The sequence below is a fragment of the Harpia harpyja genome, chromosome 16 (genome assembly GCF_026419915.1).
Source record: "Harpia harpyja isolate bHarHar1 chromosome 16, bHarHar1 primary haplotype, whole genome shotgun sequence".
In the NCBI taxonomy this organism is placed as follows: domain Eukaryota; kingdom Metazoa; phylum Chordata; class Aves; order Accipitriformes; family Accipitridae; genus Harpia; species Harpia harpyja.
Genome location: NC_068955.1, coordinates 16883048 through 16904104, shown reverse-complemented (window position 1 = coordinate 16904104; position 21057 = coordinate 16883048). Strand labels below are relative to the sequence as shown.

At 44.2% G+C, this 21057-nt stretch overlaps 1 protein-coding gene across 2 annotated transcripts in view; it reads left to right on the top strand.

Moving 5' to 3' along the window:
* Positions 1-98: 98 nt before the first annotated feature.
* Positions 99-21057, top strand: part of PTPRJ (protein tyrosine phosphatase receptor type J) — a 75309-nt gene continuing 54350 nt past the window's right edge. Inside the window, exon 1 of one of the 2 annotated variants that reach the window (XM_052811034.1) lies at positions 99-468. In XM_052811034.1, coding sequence (XP_052666994.1) covers positions 394-468 — 75 coding nt within the window. In that variant the 5' untranslated portion in view covers positions 99-393. The remainder of the gene's footprint in view (positions 469-21057) is intronic. The other variant, XM_052811035.1, reaches the window with a different exon arrangement.

Below are 21057 nucleotides of genomic sequence, written 5' to 3'. Positions count from 1 at the left end.
GGAGGGAGGGGGGAAGGCGGGGGGAGCGCCAGCCGCAGCCGCCGCCCGCTGCGAGACGGCCATTTAAACTCTGGGCCAGGGGCCGGCGGGAGCCGCGGCGGGGAGGGAGGTGACCGGCCCGGGCCGGCCCTCCCGCGGCCGGCTGTCCCGCTCGCCCCCTCACTCCGCCCCGCACAGGGCTTCCCCCGCGGCGGTAGCGCCAGCCGCCCGCCTTTCCAGTCGGGGAGCGCTAGAGGGAGCGGCAGGAGGGTGAGGCGGCGCCGCCGCCGCCTGTGAGGGCGGTGAAGGGGTGGGACGCCGGGCGGTGCGGGGCGCGCAGCCCGGCCATGTCTCCGGGGGAGGCGGCGTCGGGCTGAGCGGCCGTGCGCGCAGCGGGGAGCGCTCTCCGCCACCATGAGGCGGCTGCTGCTGCCCCTGCCCTGCCTGCTGCTGCCGCCGCAGCTGCTGCTGCTGCTGCTGCCGGCCGAGGTGAGACCGCGGCGCGGAGGACGGAGTGGGGCGCGGGAGGCGGGGCGGGGGGGGGCGTCTGCCCCGCCGCGGCCGCCGGCCGCCGCACCTGCGCCTGCTGGGAGCTGCCCCGGCGGCGGCGCCCGCCGCTCCGCGGGGAGGCGTGCGGCCGGCGGGGCAGGTGTGCGGCCGGGGCTCGGGCTTTGTCCCGCAGCGGCTCCGCCGATGCCGCCCCGGGAGGGGAGGCCGGGGACCGCGGCATGGCCCGGCCCGGGGGAGGCGGCGCTCACCTGGCAGGGGGGGCCGCCGGCGGGATCCCTGGGGCCTCGGCCTCCCCCCGGCGCTCTCCGCCTGCCCTTCGGCCGGGTCCCCCACCCGGCCGCAGCGTGGGGGGCGACCGCCGGGCGGCAGCGGCTGGAATGTGGTGGGGGTACGACCCTGCGGTACAGCCGCGTGGTTCCTGTGGGGGCATGAGGCTGCCCCGGTTGTTTACCTCGCTGAAAGCTGCCTTAGGTAGAGCAGGGACGGCTCCTGTCTCCCCGCTGAGTGTTGTAGCCTGCCCTCGCCGCGTCGCTGCTGGTTAATTAGTAATATGTTAGTTGAACATCGCCCGTGCTGGTGGTGCGCATCACCCACTGGGTTACAGCCTTCAGGAGCAGCGTCGAGTTTTCACGGGAAAATCCTGCCGTGGTGCGGAGAGAGCAGAGCTGGCAGTGCAGGGCCGCAGGTCAACAGGAGGCCTCCGCCAGCACACTTGTGTTTCGAGCCTCCCTCTGTGCCCGAGTGCATTGCAAGATGTTCTTCCAGGAACACCTTTCAGTGATGTAAAATCAAGATCATTTGCCTGGTGACCTGCTCGCTGCATGCTGGCATAGACTTTCACACCGTGCTTCTCTCAGCTGTTAGCTTCTTAGCGCTCCTTTGGGAATGCTTCGTGACCGCTGTGAACTCTTAACGTTTTGGGGCTTGCTGAGCTTTTGCTTCCAGATGTACCTGCTTCGCCTCTCTGCCTCAACGGTTTCTGCTACAGAAGCATGAACATGTGTTGGTATGGACCAAGGCACTCAGTAATCTGTGGTGACAGTTCTGCCAGGCTTGTGCTTCAGTCCCACCCTGAGAGCTGCAGAGCAGAACTATACGACTGTTTTAGATTTTTAACTCTTTTCTCCTTATCTTACATCGGCACCAGCTTGTGATTACAGCCAATGGCTATTGTAAAACTTTGCTTCTTCCTCCTTTTGTGTCTCATTCAGTTTAGGGTACCTTGCAGTGTTTTGTTGTTCCTTCTCTGTTTGCTGTTGTACCAAGCCGAGGTTTAAAAATCTCCTCTGAATAAGAGCTAAGAGTGACTCAGGAATCAAAGTACTCCAGCATTTTGGAAAAGCTCAGGGCAGGCCTGGATTGTCCTTGGACAGGCTCACCCAGGCAACAGGAGCCTTGTGGGCACGTGGCTTGTAATTCACTTCTCTTCCCTGAAGCAGAGGAGCCTTTGTGTGAGGATCTGCCAGCCATGACCTCTATTGTTTGTAGTTTTTCTTCTTAAGCAGGGTATGAAATCTTGATGTAGTGATCTGCTTGTCCTCTAAGTCTAGCTCTTAATTGGTGTCTAATATGATAAATAGTAATAAAAAAAAATTGGACCCTCTCCTCAATTACATGTAGTTACATTTATGCATCCATCATCTTGGGGCCCAGCTGTGCATCCCACTGATTCCTTATGGGACCCTTGAGTAGGTCCTGTCATCCCCTGATAGTATGAGAGCTCCCATCAGCATGCTACAGGACACAGGTCAGATCTGCAGATTTTGGTGTGGCTCATAATTTTAGGTGGGAGCTCCCCAGCTCATGGTGTCATGGTCTGAAAATTTGGAAGACTATAGTTTTTGACAGTCTCAGTTGTGACTTTAGGTGTACCTGTGAATGCGAAGGCTGGTGCAAGGAAGTCACCATTCACCAGACCTCTTAACTGGTGCTGGTCAGCGCTTTGCAAAGTTTTGAACATTAGGAGCACTTGCTTGATCTACAGAGAGAGGTGGGGGAAAGGCCCCTTAGGAGCTTCCTCCATAGAGGAATAGGATGTAAACCGAGTCCTTGCTGATGGGTGTGATTCTGCAAATTGTCCACTCATTGGAAATCACTAAATTTCACTGTGGCCACTTATGGCAGGTAGGGGGGATAACTCATGTGAGAAAAGTGTGTTATGTTTATATAGCCCATTAATGCAAGCAATAAGAATGCAGAATAAAGCCTTGCTTGGAGGGAATGCTTTCTCTAAGCACAATAGCCTTGTTGCCTCTTCCAAGTAGTGCTCACTGGTCTTGCCCTCTAAAAATCAGGATGGGCTCTTACAGGGAACAGTTTTGCTCTTTGTGGTGGGTTCCTTGCATAGGTTAAGGCAGATGTCAGAGTTGGCCAGTGTTGTTCGTGGTGTGACATGTGTGCAGGTATGGGGACATGGCCTGGGACTACCTGGCGAGGTATTCAGCTGGTGTAAGAAGATGACAACAGCTGGTAAGCCTGTCAGGCATGTGGCATGAGCTGGACTTTGTGCATTGCCAGTAAGAACTATTGCCTCTTGTCTACAGTCTCCCTGCCGGCCCATGAGAGGAAAGGCAGCAAGTCAGGTGGAAGTGGCTCTCGGCTGGATCTGGCCTCTGCGTTGCCTTTCAGATGACTGTAGGGTTGGTAAGGGGACAGTGCTCCTAACACAGACAGCATTGTCAGCCTGAACGCACGCAAGGGCTGGAAGCATCCTGAGCTGTGGAACGGCTGTGTCATGGCAGCTCCTGGGTGGTGTGACAGGCATATGATCTTTCTGTGGCGTCTTTTGCTCAAGGATAAGCATCTTCCTTATTTTTAATGAATTACAACATAGTGGGCAAGGTTGGAGTTGTTAAAAAAACAAACCTTGCTGTGTGGGGTTTTTTTATGGGAGCTAGTGACTTGAGAATGATCATATTAGTGATACAACAACATAACATCTACTACTCAAGAGCAATGTACTTCTAAGCACCAGTGTTTGTGTGCTTGTTTTGGTGCTTAAACTTATAAATGCCTTTTATGTGGACCTAATAGCTTGTTCTTACAGCTTATTCCATGCACAGAACTCCTACTGATACTGTGTGAGTCACTTATATAGGATTGTGACTTAATTACTGATCTGAATTTCCAACTGAGGAGTTTAAATGAAGCACCATCGTATCTAAAATGTGGGCTTGCCATGTGTATATGTTGCATGTCAGTTAATTTCTGCTATATATTGTTCATTGTTAAATCATCCTTGTTGATTCTTCTCTTATATGGTATTCTAAATTTAAATTTGTGAAATTATTCTGGGTAATCTTCAGCAAGTACAATTTAACAAAAATATTTTGCAAATACTTTGTGACATAGGTCTACCTGTAGCTCATTTAGAGCTTTTTAAAAGAATAAAGCTTGAGAAGTGTGAAGCTCATTTGCTGCTACTATAAACACACTTTTGGGGTAAAACCTTTAATGACCACTATTAGAAACACAGGTGTGGGCATCACTGATCTGGAGACCTGAGCAGGCCTGGACTTAGGCAATGTAGACTGGAAAGGGAACCTGTGGCTGTGAGCTGAGTTTGCTTGTATCGGAGGAGCTTAGAAATATACTTCTCATCTGTGAGGACAAGTTATTTTTCTGTGATGGCTGACAGTTGATGCTGAAATGCAGAGGCTTTCATTTTTGTTTAAAACCGCAACACAGGTTAATTTCACATGCTTCTTTATGTTCATTACAAGAACACACAACACAAACACCTTCTGCAGTACTCAGTAGATGCTTTGTTTTCAATGTGGCATGGATGTGTGTAGCGTGCGCTTAGCTGCATAAGGCTGACTGCGCATTGCAGCACACTCAGATGGTTTTCAGTACTTTGATTTTAGTCTCCAGCCAGCAACACACAACAAAATATCTTCTGCATGTTTGAGATCAGAATTCAGGCCCACAGTGGAAATGTTGTCTGTGCAAACAGCCATGCTATTATTAGTACTTCCTCAATTATGGGAGCTACATGCAAGTCTTTGTTGAGGATTTTCATGGCATGTACATTTTTTTGGTTAGAGTTTCTAAATATGAGAGAGAGAAATTGCTACTGTTTTAAAATCTTTGGTTGTTTATTGTGTAGGGCATAATCCATATAATTTTAATTTATGTGTTTCCTTCTTCCTACTAGAATTACAGTGTATCATAGAGTGAGCATTTCAACAATGTTAGAGAGTGGTTGGGGACTGGGAATTTGATGTTTGTAGGTGTGAAGCCTGTCTCATGTCATTTGTTTGGGTTTTTTGCTTGCTTGCTTGAAAGAAGATTCCCAATATGAGCAAAGGAGAGAAAAGCTATTAAAACAGTCAGTGGCTGCACATCTGGTTGTCAGCCTGATGTGACTGCTTTTGGTTAGACTCCAAAATTTGAATGTAAATAGTACCTTGAACATCCTGAAAGGTCGCTGGAAGTGTAGGAGGAGCTAGTTGGATTTTCTTTAGCAGAGAGGGCCTACTGCTATGTAGGAAGGGGAGAGTGAAAGAGAACCTTGCATTAAATGGAGCCAGTAGTAGGAAATTAACTTTCAGCAGATGACTATGGAGGGGAGGACTTTAATTGTGGGGAAAAAAGACAACTAAGTGTAGGTGAGCATGTGCTAATATGAAATGTTAGAAGGCAACGTGTGGAGGGGGAAAGAGTGATGAGGCATGTGCAGGAAGAGAACAAAACAGATGCACTGCTCTGGAAGGCTGCACCAAGGCTTTTCTCTTAAGTGCTTTCCAGCTGTTCCCAAATGTATCTGCACATAAACAGGCCTCCTGGGGCTATTAATCCAAAATTCCAGGAGAAAATCCAAGATGAAGTGGGAAGTGTATTTCTGTAATCCAGCAAAGAATGGACATACATGAGGTCCATCCAGACCTGAATCGATAACTAATGAGGCCACAAGTTTATCTTCTGTGTCATTCATGGCCATTTGGTGGAAGAGGCAGGGCAACACAGAGTAGTGTCTGTATCTTTCCGTAAATGTTGTTGGTATTTGGAATGTCACTGAATGTAGTTAAGGTTATTTTCCTACCATCACCAGGAAATTGGAAGAATCCCTTGGTATTAGAAACTACAGAGTCCAACCATCACTCTTTTCCCTCCGTGATTTATGTGAGACACCTAGGGCCGCATATGAAAGCCTCTTTCTCCACCTGTAGAAATGGAATGGGAGAAAAGGAGAGACTGTGCTTTTAACTGTGTCTCAGAATAGAGGAAATTGCGCCTACAGCTACAAACGGGGGAAGGAATGATGCTGGCGTCTGCTGTGGTACCAGACCTGTGGGGTCTGTAACTGATCTTAGCATTACATGGTGCTTCAAACCCAGTTGGTATATGTGGGGAAGAGAGCTAAGGTCTGCGTTTGACATGAGTCCTACTTTGGGGAGGAGAAGGGACTGCTGGAAGGATTACCTTTAAGCTCTCCTAGCCAATGCCTAGAAATCTCTTTCTTTCCAGTGCTGCACATCTGCTTGTCTTGGTTTCCTTTTCCTATTCTTCTTGTACCTCCCACTTGTTTGGTACGCTTCTGACTTTTCTCCATTGTTTTGTACAGTTTTAGCCAAACTACGTGAGTAAAAGTAGTATCTAGTATGTCATTGGTAAGTTCCTAATTCATGTAAAGTTTTTGTTGTATACTGCATCAGGGGTTCTCTTTTAGGCTTTAGAATGTGGGGTTTTTTTAAATGTTCGGTTGGGTGGTTTGTTTATTGGAAAGACTTAATGGGTTTTTTTGGTTGATTGGTTTGGCTTTGTGGTGTGCAGGAGAATGCCACCGACATACTGTAGTACTGTTTTCTGTTTACTGTGCACCATACAGGCCAGGGATTGAGTATAAGGAATAATTTGTGTGAACTTCACCCCTATTTCCCCCATTGAAGGTAAGAAATTTCTGCTTCTGAGACTACAAAATCATCAAGTAAAGATTTGAACATCAGGTCTGGAGCTTTATTGTAAATTACAGTCTGTCTGTTGTAGCCTGGTAAGCAGATGCAGTCTCTTAGTGTATCCGCGTTGGAGGCTGTGGGTGTTTGAGAAAGAGTGAGGGTGATATCTGGTCCTGGCTCTGTGGAGTGGGTCTCTTCTGAGCCTGAAGGTGCTGGAGCCCTCTCTTCCGTCGCAGCCCAGGTGAGAGGAGGGACTTAAGTGCCTGGGAGCTTTTCCTTGTTAGGATTTTATAGTTTGTATCTAAAACACAGCTGGCTCTGTGATTAGGTGCATTCTCAGATTAATTCCTTGCTTCCTTTTGGCAATATTTTGAGAGGGTTTTTTTTTTTCTCTGCCAGCTTGCAAGGCATTGGGTTCAACCTAGCCTGAATAGGAGTGCTCCTTAAAGAGGGGTTATTTGTGCAAATGAGCTTTGTAGAAGCCCAGCCTGTCCCTGGTCATGGGGGATCATAGCTTGGCATGTTCTGATGGGTTTAAATGCACATTTAAAGCCTCTGCCTTTACTAGTTCAGTGGGATTTTTTTTTTTTTTAAATACTGTGTATCAAGATGAATCATTCATGGTTTTAGGACATCTTGGTAGATGGGTGCTAAGATAATGGACTCTATGTACCTCTATGAAGACTCCTAGCCAAGGTTATGATGTTATGCATCTTGCTCTGTTTGCTGACGGTTTGTTTCTGCAGTGGGAGATGGCTCTGGAGGGTGTTTTCTCACAGGAATGCTGGTGACTTTTGTTTCTGCATTCCCCATCATGGTGGAGCTTAGACTGCGCTTTGTCTCGTTACTTCCTTTTGTGCACTTGGATTCTGTTAAGTTAGTGCATTTTTAATAAGCTTCCTTGTTTATTTTCTTATATACACACATGAACAGGTCACTGCTGGCAAGTCTATTTCTACATATCTAATTCTGAGTCCTCATTTTCAGATTACAATTTCTACGAAGTCTGTCCCTGGAAATAAACAGAGTGCCATGCAAAGGGCAGGTGGTGCCCAGCCAGAGGGTTGGCTTGGGAATACTATATTGCTTCATGAGACCGGAGGATGCTGCAAAGGATGGGGCAGCAGGCTATGGCCAGGGAAAGGTGCAGCTTTGTTTTGGGGCAGGCCAGCCTACATACACAGCAAAGCATGGGACCATCTGTGATACTGCAGACTGTGAAAGTTTCCTGCTGCCTTCCTCTAGTGCTTGTTGTGCCTGCAGTGTGAATAGTCCCTGCAGATAAATGGAGGTTGCTTCTTTTTGCTGCCTGTCCTCCCCAGCGTTTCCTCATGCCCAAAGTGGCCCAGCCAACTGATACCCAGAGCATTCCCTTGAAACTTTGAACTTAATTTTGCCAAAGATGTCATGATACAGAGGAGCAAAGGGGAAAAATAGCGAGAGTTGATTTAGTTAGCTTCATCAGGCCGCAGCCTGTATCAGCTCAAGGACAGATGACTTATTAGTTACTGTCTGACTTCGTAGTAAGAGGGATCGTATTATTGTCTTTGTCTAAACTTGCTCTGCTTCTTGTCATTGTGCAAGGTGGCCTATGTGTTTTGAAGTGGAAAGGGCAGGGAGGATGCTAGAGTGGTAAATAGTGTCCAGCTGAAAATAGAAGAGGCCTCCACCACTAGCGACATCTGAAACAGGAAGAATAGCTCTGACTGGAAAGGGGACCAGTTTTATGTGCTGGCAGGGATTTGGGGCAAGTGTCTTCTCTCTGTGACCAAGATGTAGCTTTGGCTGAGAAAGAGAAGGGCTTCTGCCGTTACCCTCTAGGTTGCAGGTGAAAGAAATGCATGTTAGTAGTTTTGCCGTGGCAGAAAGTAGCAGTGTGGAACCATCAAAAGAGACTGACTCAACCTTGCCAGTGTTTTTATTATATTAGGCACGCCATGGTTTCATTGTACTTTTTAAACATTAAAGTGTGCCTCATTGTGAAAACCAGTGTGAAGGGAAAAAATCGGTGCCTGTGGCTGGCATCAGATTTACATATGCAAAATTGTATTGCGTTAATAAGGGAGTTTAGGGTTTTCCTCGTTTTGTGATCATGCTCAGTTGTTTTCTCTGATTCTGCAGGAGCTTTATATACTTACAAATGCCTCAAACCAAAGGGGAAATAAAATGAATGGTGGTAAATTGGTGGGGTCCTTTTAGGTCATCAAATTTTGCTTTCTTTTTGTTTTTCTCCAGTGAAAGCAGATACGGGAATTCTAATGTCATCTCGATGCTGCACGTATTATGATCACCCATTTATAACCAAATTTGGATTTGGGGAATTGACAGTTCGTGGCTTTCCTGCTACATGAATTAAGCTTTCTAAATTCTAGTGTTTCAGTCCACTTGCAGGATGAGCCACTTCTTCTAATACTAGACTTGGAGTTCAATGCCAATAAAAACATACTTGTTCTGGTCAATTCCAAAGCAATTTTTTTTGCGAAGTAGGCTGTGCCTGGTTAACAGAGGTCTTTGATGGTTTCACTTTCTATGGATTTATACTTTTTTTGTAAAGGAGAAATACAAGAGGTGTAGCCTCAGTTTCCTTTCCACAGTCTTTGTAAATGTGTATCTTCAACAAAACTGAAAAAAAAAAGAGGGCAAAAAATCCCCCTCTTTCTTTGGGGAAGTTCATTATCTTTGGTTTGGTTTGCATAATTCTTTGAGGGGAATTCACCTCTAGGGTCTAGTTCCGTGCAGCTGGGCACCAGGGAGAAATAAGCAGCCCAGCTTTGAGGTCAGGATCTGGCCTTTTTAGCTGGCATACTGTGGATGCCACATACACAGGCCTGGTATTTTAAACTAGGTTTCCAATAGATGTTGCATCTGACAGTTGAAGAAAGGAGACTGACATACACTCACATGAGATAAAAGGGCAGCATTAACATCTGCAGAATGAAAATACTTTCTTTTTCTTTTATCAGTATCTGTCCGCAATTTAAAATCCTATTTCTGGAAATATTTCTGAGATAGAAGAAAAAAAAAAAGGGAAGATTTTTGTGAAAGTTTGGGTTGCATTTTTTTTTTAAGTGACTAATAGACTAGCCAGTTATTCTTTCTAATGAACCTTGTACTAGTTTTAAGACTCTTCTTACAATCAACTGAAAAAACAAACTTTATTGGTACTGTTAAATTGAACGTGTTCACTTGAATGATCAGTGATAAATTAAGTGTATCGCTGCATTCATGTTAAAATAATTGAAACTATCTCTTAAGTACATGCAAAGCATTGGTAGATATTCGTATTGTGAATGTGTTAAGTGAAGTCCAATTTTAAGACATAATTATGGGAAAGGACAAAACTGTAAGATCTGGAATTAGATCTGTTGGCCCTTTGTCCTTTAATCTCCATAACAATACAGGTAATTGTATGTATACAATAAATCTCAACAATACTCTCCTTTGTCCCTATTAAAGGAAAGAAAACTTTCCTTTGTCTGTAATTTATCAAGGACTTGCATTTGGAGATGTTAAAATTTCTGGGAGATAGTTACAAATAAAAAAGCTAGCCAGCTAACAGAAGCAAGTAAAAAAATTTCTTTTATGTGTTGAATTAATTTGGAAACAGGCATCTCTTCCAGCTTAACAGTTACAGATTAAATATTGTTATAAAGTGTTTAGCTGTTTCTTCATAAGATAAGAGTTTAATGGCCAATGTCCTCCAGCACCATGTCAGTGCATTTTTATCTTCTTGTCGTCTCTTTCTCCAGCTGTAATGATTTTTCATTATTGCCGAAAGGTAGTTGATCTAAAATGTAAATGTCTTAACACAATGTAATTTTTTATGTGGATTTGAGACTATGTAATGAAAGTGTAATTTCTTCTGTGCTTTTGTTGTGAGTGTTTGCCCAGTTCCTCTGTGACATGGTAATTTCTGAGCTGTACTATACACTCGTAGTAAAAGATCCACATTAAAGAAGGTAATAATTAGCGCTCTATATTCACGACATTGAAAGCTTAAAATGCTTGAAAAAAGCAGCTATATCCTTAACTAACTTTATAATCATATAACCTGCTTTTAAAAAAAAAAAAAACAAAACTAAAAAATCCCCCCAACCAGCCATTATATGCTTTTGATGATTAAAGCATATAATTAGTTTATTGTACTCTGAATTAAGCTAACTTTATTTTTCTTCCCTGTCTGCAATATTTTGCAAAGTACTGACACTGCTAGTGAGAGTATATGTGCTGAGCTTTAGCCAGCAGCAAATATTTGCAGGTGGATGCAATATCTGGAACAGCCTTAAGCAGTACTCATTTCCCAGTGCTACAAGACAGACCTACGGTATGTGGTTTAACTGGTATTTATTTAACTATTGTCTTCTGACTCAGTCTTCATGCTTTTAAATGTATCCGTTCAACTATTTCCTGGTTCAGCATGCGAAGCATAACGCTGCAGGAGGAGTGAGCAGAAGGCCAGAGCTGCTAGTTATTTACTGCAGAGTGTACTTTTCCCTCTTCTCCACCCCAGCGATCTCCTGGTAGTGGAGCCTAGTTCTCTAGATGGTGAAATTGGTTAGGACTTCATCTAAGAGCTGCAAATAAAATAGTTCACTTCTAAATTTCTGAAAATTTGAGCAGCCTACAAAAAAAAATTCTCCTTTTCATTCACTTGTACTGTTTTGGTTTTTTGCAGGAAGGGATTGCTGTTTCTCTAGCAGCAGTTCTGGGTGATTCACAGAGCAGCCCCTGCTTGGTCCTAGCAAACCCATTGCCTGCTTGCTCTGCTGTTACCAGACAGAAGGTCACTTCTGATAACCTTCACTGTGCCACATAGGTTATGCTTACATGCAAAATTCTGTGCAGTGCATTTATGGTTTGGCTTGTAAGCAGTGTGTGCAGTGATTCTTCCTATGTCTAAGTTTAAGGCTATTAACAACAACTGACAGTTGCTACTTTTTATTTATTTTCCAGCTCCTCTTCAAGGTAAGAAGAATGGTAAGTTGTAATGTCCAACTCTGCCAAAGACCAGTTGCTGCAGGTGATGTGAGTCTCCTGCACTCCTGTTGCTGCAAATTGGCTACACTAGTTGCTTCTGCTCTCTTCTGAATGAATATTTTTTTTTAAAAAAGGGGAGGTGAAAAAGAAAACAGGTATCTCATGTGCAGATGTTTATTCACGTCATTGCTACATGCAGTATTTGTCACTACTGTCTTCAGATTGCATCACGTTCCAGCTATGTTAACCTGAGATTTGCAGTGAAAACTGGTCAGCTGAACATTTTGTCTCCTCCTGTAGAAATGTGTGGAAAAGATAGGAGATAAGGTACTGCCAAACTGCAGTTTCCCTTTTGAGCAAAGGCCTCTTACTTTTTGCGCTCCTGAAGTCAGACGTTTGCTGCTCCATCTGCCAGGGAGTCTGTAGGACTTCTGACATCCTGCTAGAGTTTTGAAGATTAAGTTAATGACTGAGAAGTTTTAGGACTTGCAGCAGGTTGTGCTGTTAAGATCTGTCTGAGGATGCAGGAGCTGCTCACCTGCCGCCCTTCATATCTTCTCTTCACACTTTCTTCCCACTTGTTGCACCAGTGGTGTTTGGTGACCTGGAGGCTGTAAATGCCATGGGACATTGTGTATTTGTACATGGCTAGTACTAAGGAATCTTGATGGGGTTAGGACCTCTGGCAATGACTTCAAAAAAGAAATCTTTCTTGGTTGCCAGGTGCGTGTAGGAAGTCAGCATAGTGCCGCACTACATCTGTCTCCATCAGGATTCACTTACGCTCACAAAACGTGTCAAAAATGAGAGCTGGGGGGAAAAAAAGCTTCCCTTGCAGAACTTCCTGCGTTTTGTGAATACAGTATTCCCTTTTGGTCATGAATGGGTTATAAATCAGACAAAAGCTGGGTTGTGGGGTCTCGTCCCTTTCTTCTCTAAGTGAATTGGTTAATTCTTGGCGGGTTTGTAGATAGGAAAGGCATTCCTTACATCAGGCACAGACGGGGAAGGGTTTCTTGTGCCAAGATAGATGTTCACCTCTAGACACAGGGCAGCCTGTGGTAAACCACTGGAGTGCTCAGGAAAAGGGGGTAGGAGTGTGATTGAGGCAGTACAAAACCTTGGCAGGCATTTAGCAGGACAGCAAATTTCATCCTGGATGTTCGACGTGTCATGGAGCAAGTCTGAGTTGTGAAACGGCTACTCGGAGCAAGCGGGGGCAGTGAGAGGGATTGGGATGCTAGGGAGTAAACTGTGCCTCCAACCCCATGAAGGGATGGTATGTGGCTGTGCAGATCCTGTTGAGAAATCAGGGTTAAAGATAACACCTGTTATATTGAAATGATGCAAAAATCAGTATGCTAGTAAAATGCCTGCTTCGTAGATGGCTACCATCAGGCTGTTCAAGTTCCAAACTGTGTGTATAGCACATAAATGAAACAAACCCGGTTGTTGCTTTTGATGGCACAGCAAATGCTTCTTTTTGCTGAGGAGGAAAACCCACAGTTTCTGGTTGTCAAATAGCGCGGTGCCTGGTCTTGTGGGCAGTCTGTGGTTTATACGTATTGGGTGGTGTTTGGAGGTCTCTAATTTGAGATGTTCCTGTCCCTGCTTTAATGCAGTGAAGGGAGCTAAACGAGAACCATGTGTGGTTCTGGGTACAGCTGAGGAGGACATGGAAAAGCAAGCATATGAGAGGCTAATTGAGTTTGGGGCATAAGCACTCTTTCATCATGTCCATCTCTAGGAGACCAAAACCAAGGACAAGTTTCTAAAGAAAAGGAAGTAGGTTGTTGGGGGAGGATGATAAGTAAACACTGAGCGTACGTGAGGAGCAAGATTGCTGCAGCCTACGTAAGTTAACGGCGTGTATCAACTGTTGAAGCAGTGCCCAAGTATGTGCTGTTTCATTACGTGGAGCTGGACCATATTCATCTCTGAAATACAACTGACCAGTCCGCCTCCTTTTTAATTAGATCCTGTTGCGCTGAGACATCCCTTCCTGAAATGAGAGAAAGCTAAAATTCACCACCCCCTCCACAGACCTTTGCACACTTGACAGCTGTTATAAAGTGACACTATCCCCTGTAATTTGGGTACTGCTTAAAAGTGATAGAAGGCATTTCTAGACAGCTAGTGTTGAACTTGCAGGTTCTTGCTACATGAGGTTACCAGCTGTATGCTGTTTACAGTGAGGTGATGATAATCGCTGTCTGCTGATGGTCAAAACCATGATCATCTGAGAGCTTAAGGAGGAGTGAGCCTGTCTAATTCATCTGCTGCACTACACAGTAGCAAAGTCTCCAGTCTCTCCAGTTACCACTATTGAGGGGAGGATGTGATGGCTACTACTGTTTGCTTATATATATACATCAGGGTATTGCTCAAAGTTCCCTAGCTAAGAGTGGGGTGACCTTGCTTGTTGTTGTGAAAATGCATATGAAGGCAGTCTCCGTTTTGAAATGCCTGAACGTGTGTTATTTTAAGCATGCGCATGTGCAAACACACAGTTTGTATTTAGGGAACATTTCTATGGCTGCAAAATCCATCTCTGAAAAGCTAGGAAGTGTTGGAATTAAAGCCGCCCATTTGACTTTAATCTGCCCCTTGCCAAAGGACACAGGCAGGGCCAAGAGCATGCACTCTTCTCCACCTCGCCATGTTTAGCTGCCTTTGCTCAGTGCCACCCCCCTCATCAGAGGGAGCTGTTGGAGAAGCTTCAGCTTGCCTGGCTGCATTTTGCGATGAAGATGGAGGATGTCCCTGTGCAGCTCCCCCTATATAGCCTTACCAAGAAGCATGCTCCCCCTGCTTTGATTTTGGAGCAGCTTTCAAGCTGAGGCGAGAGCCTGCCCAGCTGGGTTGTAGGGGCATTGCAGCTGAGTGGGTGCCTGGTAAGGTGACCCACTGGGTGCCCTGCTGACCTGGATCCTGTCCCATAGGATTGACTTCCTGGCTTGACCTTGGACCTACCTTGTTACTACGGATGTGGCTGGAGATCCTAACCCTAAGGCTGAGCCTGGGTACCATTCATTGCAGGGCCTGCCATACTCGGGTACCATGGCAATGCACCCCTGGCTGGTAGAGCCTCCACCTCCTGCTGTGCTATCCTGCTCAGCTCCCTGCTCCACTTTCCCTGCCTTCCCATGCGCCTTCCTTACACGTGTCTTCTGGTTATTTCACCTAATTTTTCTGTGTCATTCATCTTCCCCAGTCTGCCTCTCCTTCCATGTATAAGATGGTTAGTTAGGGTTGCTTACAGGGCATCTTTCAGTGCTTGATTTAGCTTAGTTGTTCTCCAAGTAGCTTTATGCTGCATTTATTCCTTCTGCTCCAGTTCTGCAAAGGCTTCAGTAGGCACAAGTCAAGTAGGACTTTTTATTTTGATATCCCAAGTGTTTCTGATGTATGTAAGTTTTTCCCAGCAGTAGCAAAGGCTACCTTAGAGAAGGGAGGACTGAAGGGGTCAGGGGAAGTCCATTTCTTGCCAGACCATAAGAAGGAAAAAAGGTCACTGGGGTGTTTAGTAATGGCACAGCAACGTGTTTTCCCTCGTTCTCATTTTCTCAATGTTTTGAAGCATTTTGGCTGCAACATTTCATGATTAAGTAAATATATTTAGCCAGATGCTGGCATGTAGTCTTAAAAATTTCTTCCAAATTGAAGCCCTTGAGGTAAGTTATGAGCAAATGAAAAGGGGTCTTCTGTTAGGAAGCCCTAGGCAATGTCACATTACACCCTGTGCTATTACCATTCAGATTTCTCATTTAACTAGTTGGCCTTCATTTTTCAGAGCATCGGTGCCTTCCTCCCTTTCATACAAAACTACTCTTCCGGCTTCTCCCTCTTGTCTTGCTGCAGGCATTCATCCCCAGCCGAGCTCTGTGGTTTTGGATGTTCAGTGTGCGTGGGCATCCTCAGTTACAGCAGTTGCTGTGGCGATGCTTTGGTGAAATCTCTGAGTGCACCTGAGAGGGGCTGCCCTGGCAGAGCTGTGGCCACAGCCCGGTGTTGCAACCTTTCCTCCCTAAATTCTCCCTTCTCTGGGCCAAATAATCCTATTATAACTTAAAGTAGGTGAAAGCTCCACCCATTCTGTAAAATCTTTGAATTTTCTTAATGCAAGTGTGGATGGTCTTTCTTCTAGCGATCTACTCGTTTCTAAATCAAATGTATCCAGTTTTCTTAAGTCTTCTCTGTATCTTCATAACTGCAATTTGTCAGTCATTTTGGTTGCAAATCCTTCCCTAATGGCCCCATCTTTTACACTGTTCCCTGCTACATATCATTTTAGAAGCATGTCTGTTTTCATATTTTAGTATTTTTATCAATATGAAACCTCAGAGTGTGATTTCTCTCTTTAAAAGTCTATTTCTAAAATTCAGTCCTGTTCTTTACACCTTTCTCTCTCTCCCGCTTTCCTTTTCTGCCCACATCTCAAGTCAAATTTTAGGTATGTGGGTGGAATGGGTTTTAGTAATGTGGGGGAAATGGATAGTTACATGCAGTGATGATGGGGAGGGATAAATGCCTGTGTAGTATAGTGACAAAATAGTGTTTGTTGCAGAACTTGGATTGTAATTGCACGTGGTATATGGTGTAGCTTCCACCGAAATTTTCTGTTATGCTTGTCTTCTTTTTTGCATATACATGTTACAGAATAGTTTGTTTTAATTTGGATTTATTTAGTTTGCCTAGGAGGAAGTGGGTGTTTTAATTGAAAGCAAAAATTCCTGTGAACCATATGCCTCACTTTTCAGTCGGCTCTAATTAAATTTCTTTTTCCTCCCTGATTTTGAGTTGTTTCCCCTTTGTGTGTGTAAGTGAGAACTTATGTGGGAGATTCCCATCATTGTTATCGTGTCATGGTCCTATTTTATGGTCTCATAGTTCCCCCTGTGTTGATCAGACATGTTAACAAAGATTGTGATTACAAACATGTTCTTTATATGGAAAGAGGTTATGGTAGGTTAAATATTACTTCTGTAAGTCCTTTGGTCAGTATTTCAGAGTGATAATGAAGATCAATGTATTGAGGCCCCTGGGAAAGCTTCTGTTCATAGATGTGGAGAACAAGGCATGAAGGTCTGAAGTAATGCAGTGAACTGATGACACACAGCTCAGACTTTCTGAATTCCAGTGCTGCTATCTAATTGCAAGAGGACCCTACTCTTGTTTTCTCTTTCTGCTGGAAAGTCATGTTGAATACTAGTCAGCTTTTATATAACTATAAGATAATAGGATACTTTCAGTAGCATTAGCCAGTTCAAGTATATATGTGTATGTATGTATCTATGTGACTGTGTATACACACACACGTGTGTATATTTGTGAATGTAGAACAGGAGAGAAGAAATGAGCCTTTAGTGAGAAATAATTTATTTTGGTGTTTAGTTTTATTTGCTTAGTATCAAGTATTGCTTGAAAGAGGCTAAAGGAAAAGGAACTGTGTGTTGAGATAGCAGTAGGAGAATAAAAAGAGACATGTACTTGGCTTAAATGATGTCCAGACTTAATGTGATATTTTCCAGGCACTGGTATTTTCCTTTATTATTAAGATTATAAACCGTTGATTTTTGTTGAGTCTACACTATAATAAAAAAGAACCACAATATTAATACACGTAACTGTTCCTGAAATATGCATTTGAGTGCATTGTTTTTCTCATCCTTTGTTTTTAAAGAGGAGCCTTGTTATAGCAGGTTTTAACTTCTACAATGGATTAAGGAACCATGAGCTTGACAAATAACCATGTGATTAACTGCAGGGAAAAAATTTGGTGAATTGAATAGAGAAGTACTTGAATGCTTTCACTTTAGGCACTTGTAAGGAATTTTATCAATAGAACATGCCAGCGTTATTTCAGTGGCTTTTCTGTTAAATCGATCTGGGCAGTATGTCTTTTCACAGGCATTTTATGTACTGACATATCTGCGATTGGTGGAAAAATCAAGGGCTTCTTCCAGCCCTAGTATCACTAGTGTTGATGTGGCTGCCTGGTAAACAGGGCTGGGGAACTGGTGGGAACGTTGTTGTGGTGTATGTTTGCAAGTGTGGGTTTGACGTGGGTGTTTGAGCTCCACAGTCCCTTGCTAGGCTGATGTGTATCCGGTCCAGATCCTTCTCTGGTGTCAAGTTGGTGCATTGCAAATACATCCGAGTGTGGGGATGGAAAGATGGAATGAGTTGCCTGGGGTTCAGCACCAGCACTGAAGGTTTTCCTTGCCAAAGCGGAGCCTGATAGCTCGCTTTCCATCCAGCCCATCTGATGGGGAATTTGGGTTTCTCTAATACCCAGGCTCTGCTTGTTTGGATCCCAGGGGCTACGGCTGGTTATGTGTTGGCTCAACAAGGTGTCGTGCATTTGGGCTCCAGGAAACTGTTCTTTGAAGCTTTTGGCCGCATATCTCTTTGTCTGCTTGTTACCTGGATGATAGTGCTGTGAACTTCCCACTGCAAGCAAATGGCTCCTGGAGAAAAGAGGGGATGAAAAAACCCGTAATGGGTTTTATGCTTGCAATCAAGAATGTATTTTCCTATGAAAATACAATCCATAGAAATTTAAGTGACAGTCAGCTATGACATAGTAGAAAATTGACTTACCTTGTACTGATAGAGCTCCAAGAGGTTGGTTGCAAAGTCTGAATGTCTCCAGATACACAAAGAATGTCGTATTATCTTATCGTGGTCTAGGCATATGTTGCCTTCAAATAGGAAAAATACATAATATTGCTTATTTTAAAATCTTTCTTTTTAAAAGGCATGTGCCAAGAAGCATTGTGCTGGGGAATAAGTTCAGTTGTAACCGGAGGGATTATTTTTTTTATTAGCAGAATTGTTTGTGAATGAGCAATGGAGATAGTGACCTACAGGGTTTACAAAATGTGGGAATCTGCCTGTCTAGCCAGCACTATAAATAAATGAGAAAGGCTTTTGAAAGAATTTTTTTTTTTTTTTCTGTCAGCTCAATATACATTATTTTGTTTCGGCAAGTCTCCTTTGCTTCACAAACTCTGTTCTGTATGTAGTGCTATTTATAAACTGGGGTGGAGGAAGAGTCTCTGGGAGTGGGTGATTCACAGATACAAAATAGGGCCATAAACAATGTTAACACTGTGGCATAATCTGATAAAATCAGAAAGTTGGACGAAGAGTACAACGCTGTTCCTCACTGGGGCTGTTGTGCGGCAGCTTTTTCTCCCTTTCCGCTGACCTTCTCTGACTTGCCAAAAATGCCATCTAGTTTTGTTTTCACAGGGGCCCAACATGGAGTTGCCCAAGAACCTAAGAGCAGTGCTATGGCTCAGTCTTCTCCAGGGAGACTCTCATGCCTGAGCCATCTGAAGAATGTGTGTCACTGCTGGTTTTGTGGGGCATGGCAGGAGCATCCAAGGGCTTCCTGGGTAGCTCAGTGGCTGTCTCCTCTGCTCCCTGGCCAGGGGTGGCTGTGGAGAGCTTGTGTTCACAGCCGAAGGTGGATTAATGTTCGTATCACAGGCTGGGAGTTGGGGTGATGAGTTATGGATATGTGTTCCCTCCCATTGTTCCTTTTGTGGGCTCTGGCAGAGGAAATGGGATGGAGGATTTAGCAAATCTCCTGGAGCTTGCCTGTGACTACGCTGAGGGACAGAGGGCAGAGCAGACAGAAGCTGTTTTAGTATAGTGAAGCAGTATTTTGAGTGTGTGTCCTTCTGTATAGGTAGAGGTGGCTTAGTTACTTCCAGGAATAATATATGTGCTTCCTTGTGCTAAATAAAACAATGGCAAAGTCCAGGATTAATTACTGAAAGAGGAGAAAGCAGAAGGATTATGAAGAGGAAGGACATAATCATTACTGCTTCTATACGATAGTACTTGGAGATGTTATTTGAGCTGAACTTTGAGGCACAGCATACATTTTATGTGTGTACGTTGTTTTCAAGGCCGTTCCAGTCTGTTGGAGAGGAAGCGATTTGTCAAGTTTACCCAAGTACTACATTGCAGAGCTCATCCTAAAACTCAGGACTCATAAGCAGGCTATCATATCTACAGAACCACAGTATGACCCAGTATGTCCAGCAAATAATAATTCAGTGAGTCACGTAGGAGAGAAGTATGTGGAGAGATAAAGGAAGAGACTGCGGCACAGGAATTAAAGATGAAATTTGCCTGTGCTGGTGGGTGGGGATCCCAAAGTGCTTCCTGCTCAGAAGCCTGTTAGAACAAAATCAGAAATACACTTCTGAGCATTCAATCCACAATGGAGATAAAAAGCACATAGAGTTTTTAAAAAAAAAAAAAAAAGGCAAGCCCAACCAAATAAAAATACACAGACAAAAGTGTGCGACCATCAGAGGCAGGAAAATCCTGTCTTTTGCTTTCTCCTATTATGGGAGGGGTCATTGTTTCTTTTTCTAGTAAAAGAATCCTTTTTTTAAAATGTCTGTGGGAAAGGAGAATAGTCTGAATTGACTCTTTGAGATGTTGTATTACAGAGAGTCACAGAAAATGTACTATGCAAATCACTATCTGCCTTATTAGATGCCTCAATAGAGTTCATTGTCTCAATATTGCTATTATTGGAGATGGATGGACACTACATGATTTTACCATCAAGCTGAAAAACTTCAGTGTTATAGTCTGATTGCTAGGGTAATAACAGTGCACTGACTTAAAGGAGAGAATTGAATTAAGGGGAGTGAAAGGTCCATTGCTCTGTCCATTTTAGTTTGTCTTTTGTAGACTGTGCATCATTTTAGGCGTCACAACAGGAGGGTTTGTGTTTTGTGGTCTTGGTTTTGTTCATCTTTCATTGCTGATAGAAAGAAAGCCTTTTTATGGGGAGAAATCCTCTAGCACCTGCTGTGATTTTGCTTGATTGCAGTTGTAGGGGTGCCAGCGTTGTTGGGACAGCAGCGATGCTGGCATCTTTCTCAGGTGGGTGCTGACCCTGTACCAGCTTAGTGTCCTTGTGGATGAGGAGCACCTACTCCTTTGCTCCCTGATGTCGGGGGCTCATCACAGTACTGCTCTTCTCTGATAGCTGGCTTCTTACCTGTGGGACTGCTCACGGAGTTTCCCCTGAGCTGTCACTAGAGCCTCACATACTGCCTAGGGCAAAATCTAAATCCTCAGAGCTGCTAAAGTCAAAACCTATCTGATGTCAAAGTCTGTGCATTGGCATAGTCTCCCTTAGGCCTGCTTTTGAGGTCTTGCTCTGGATGTACTGGGTTGCATTACAAACAGACAAGAATACTTTCATAGGTCAGGTGCTTGAAATTACAGATAACTGGCGTTTTGTGGTGTGTGAGTTGTTTGGGTTGGGGTTTTTTCGTAATCTAGTTTCTCAAGCAGATGTGGCAGGAACTTTGGCTATGAAGTTGTTAAAATGAATGGTCAGCAATACCTGATTTTTTTGTTTTATTTTTTCTGGGCATCACTTGATGAGTTGTATCTGGCTACCTTACAGAATGGGAATTTTTAGATAAAACTTTGGCTCAGGGACTATGTGTTTGCTGTCTCTGTGGCCCCATGGTGATAGTAAGGATCCATCATTGAGTTTTCAGCTGGGGTTGGGCTATACTGCTGTTGTCCATGGAAGGATGCATCTCTCCCAAGCAATTTTGGTTCTTCTAAACCTACCGTTTGCTTCTTGGTGGGGAGCAGGAAACAACCCAGTTTCTGTCTCCCTTTTATTGTTTGGTTAATATGTGTG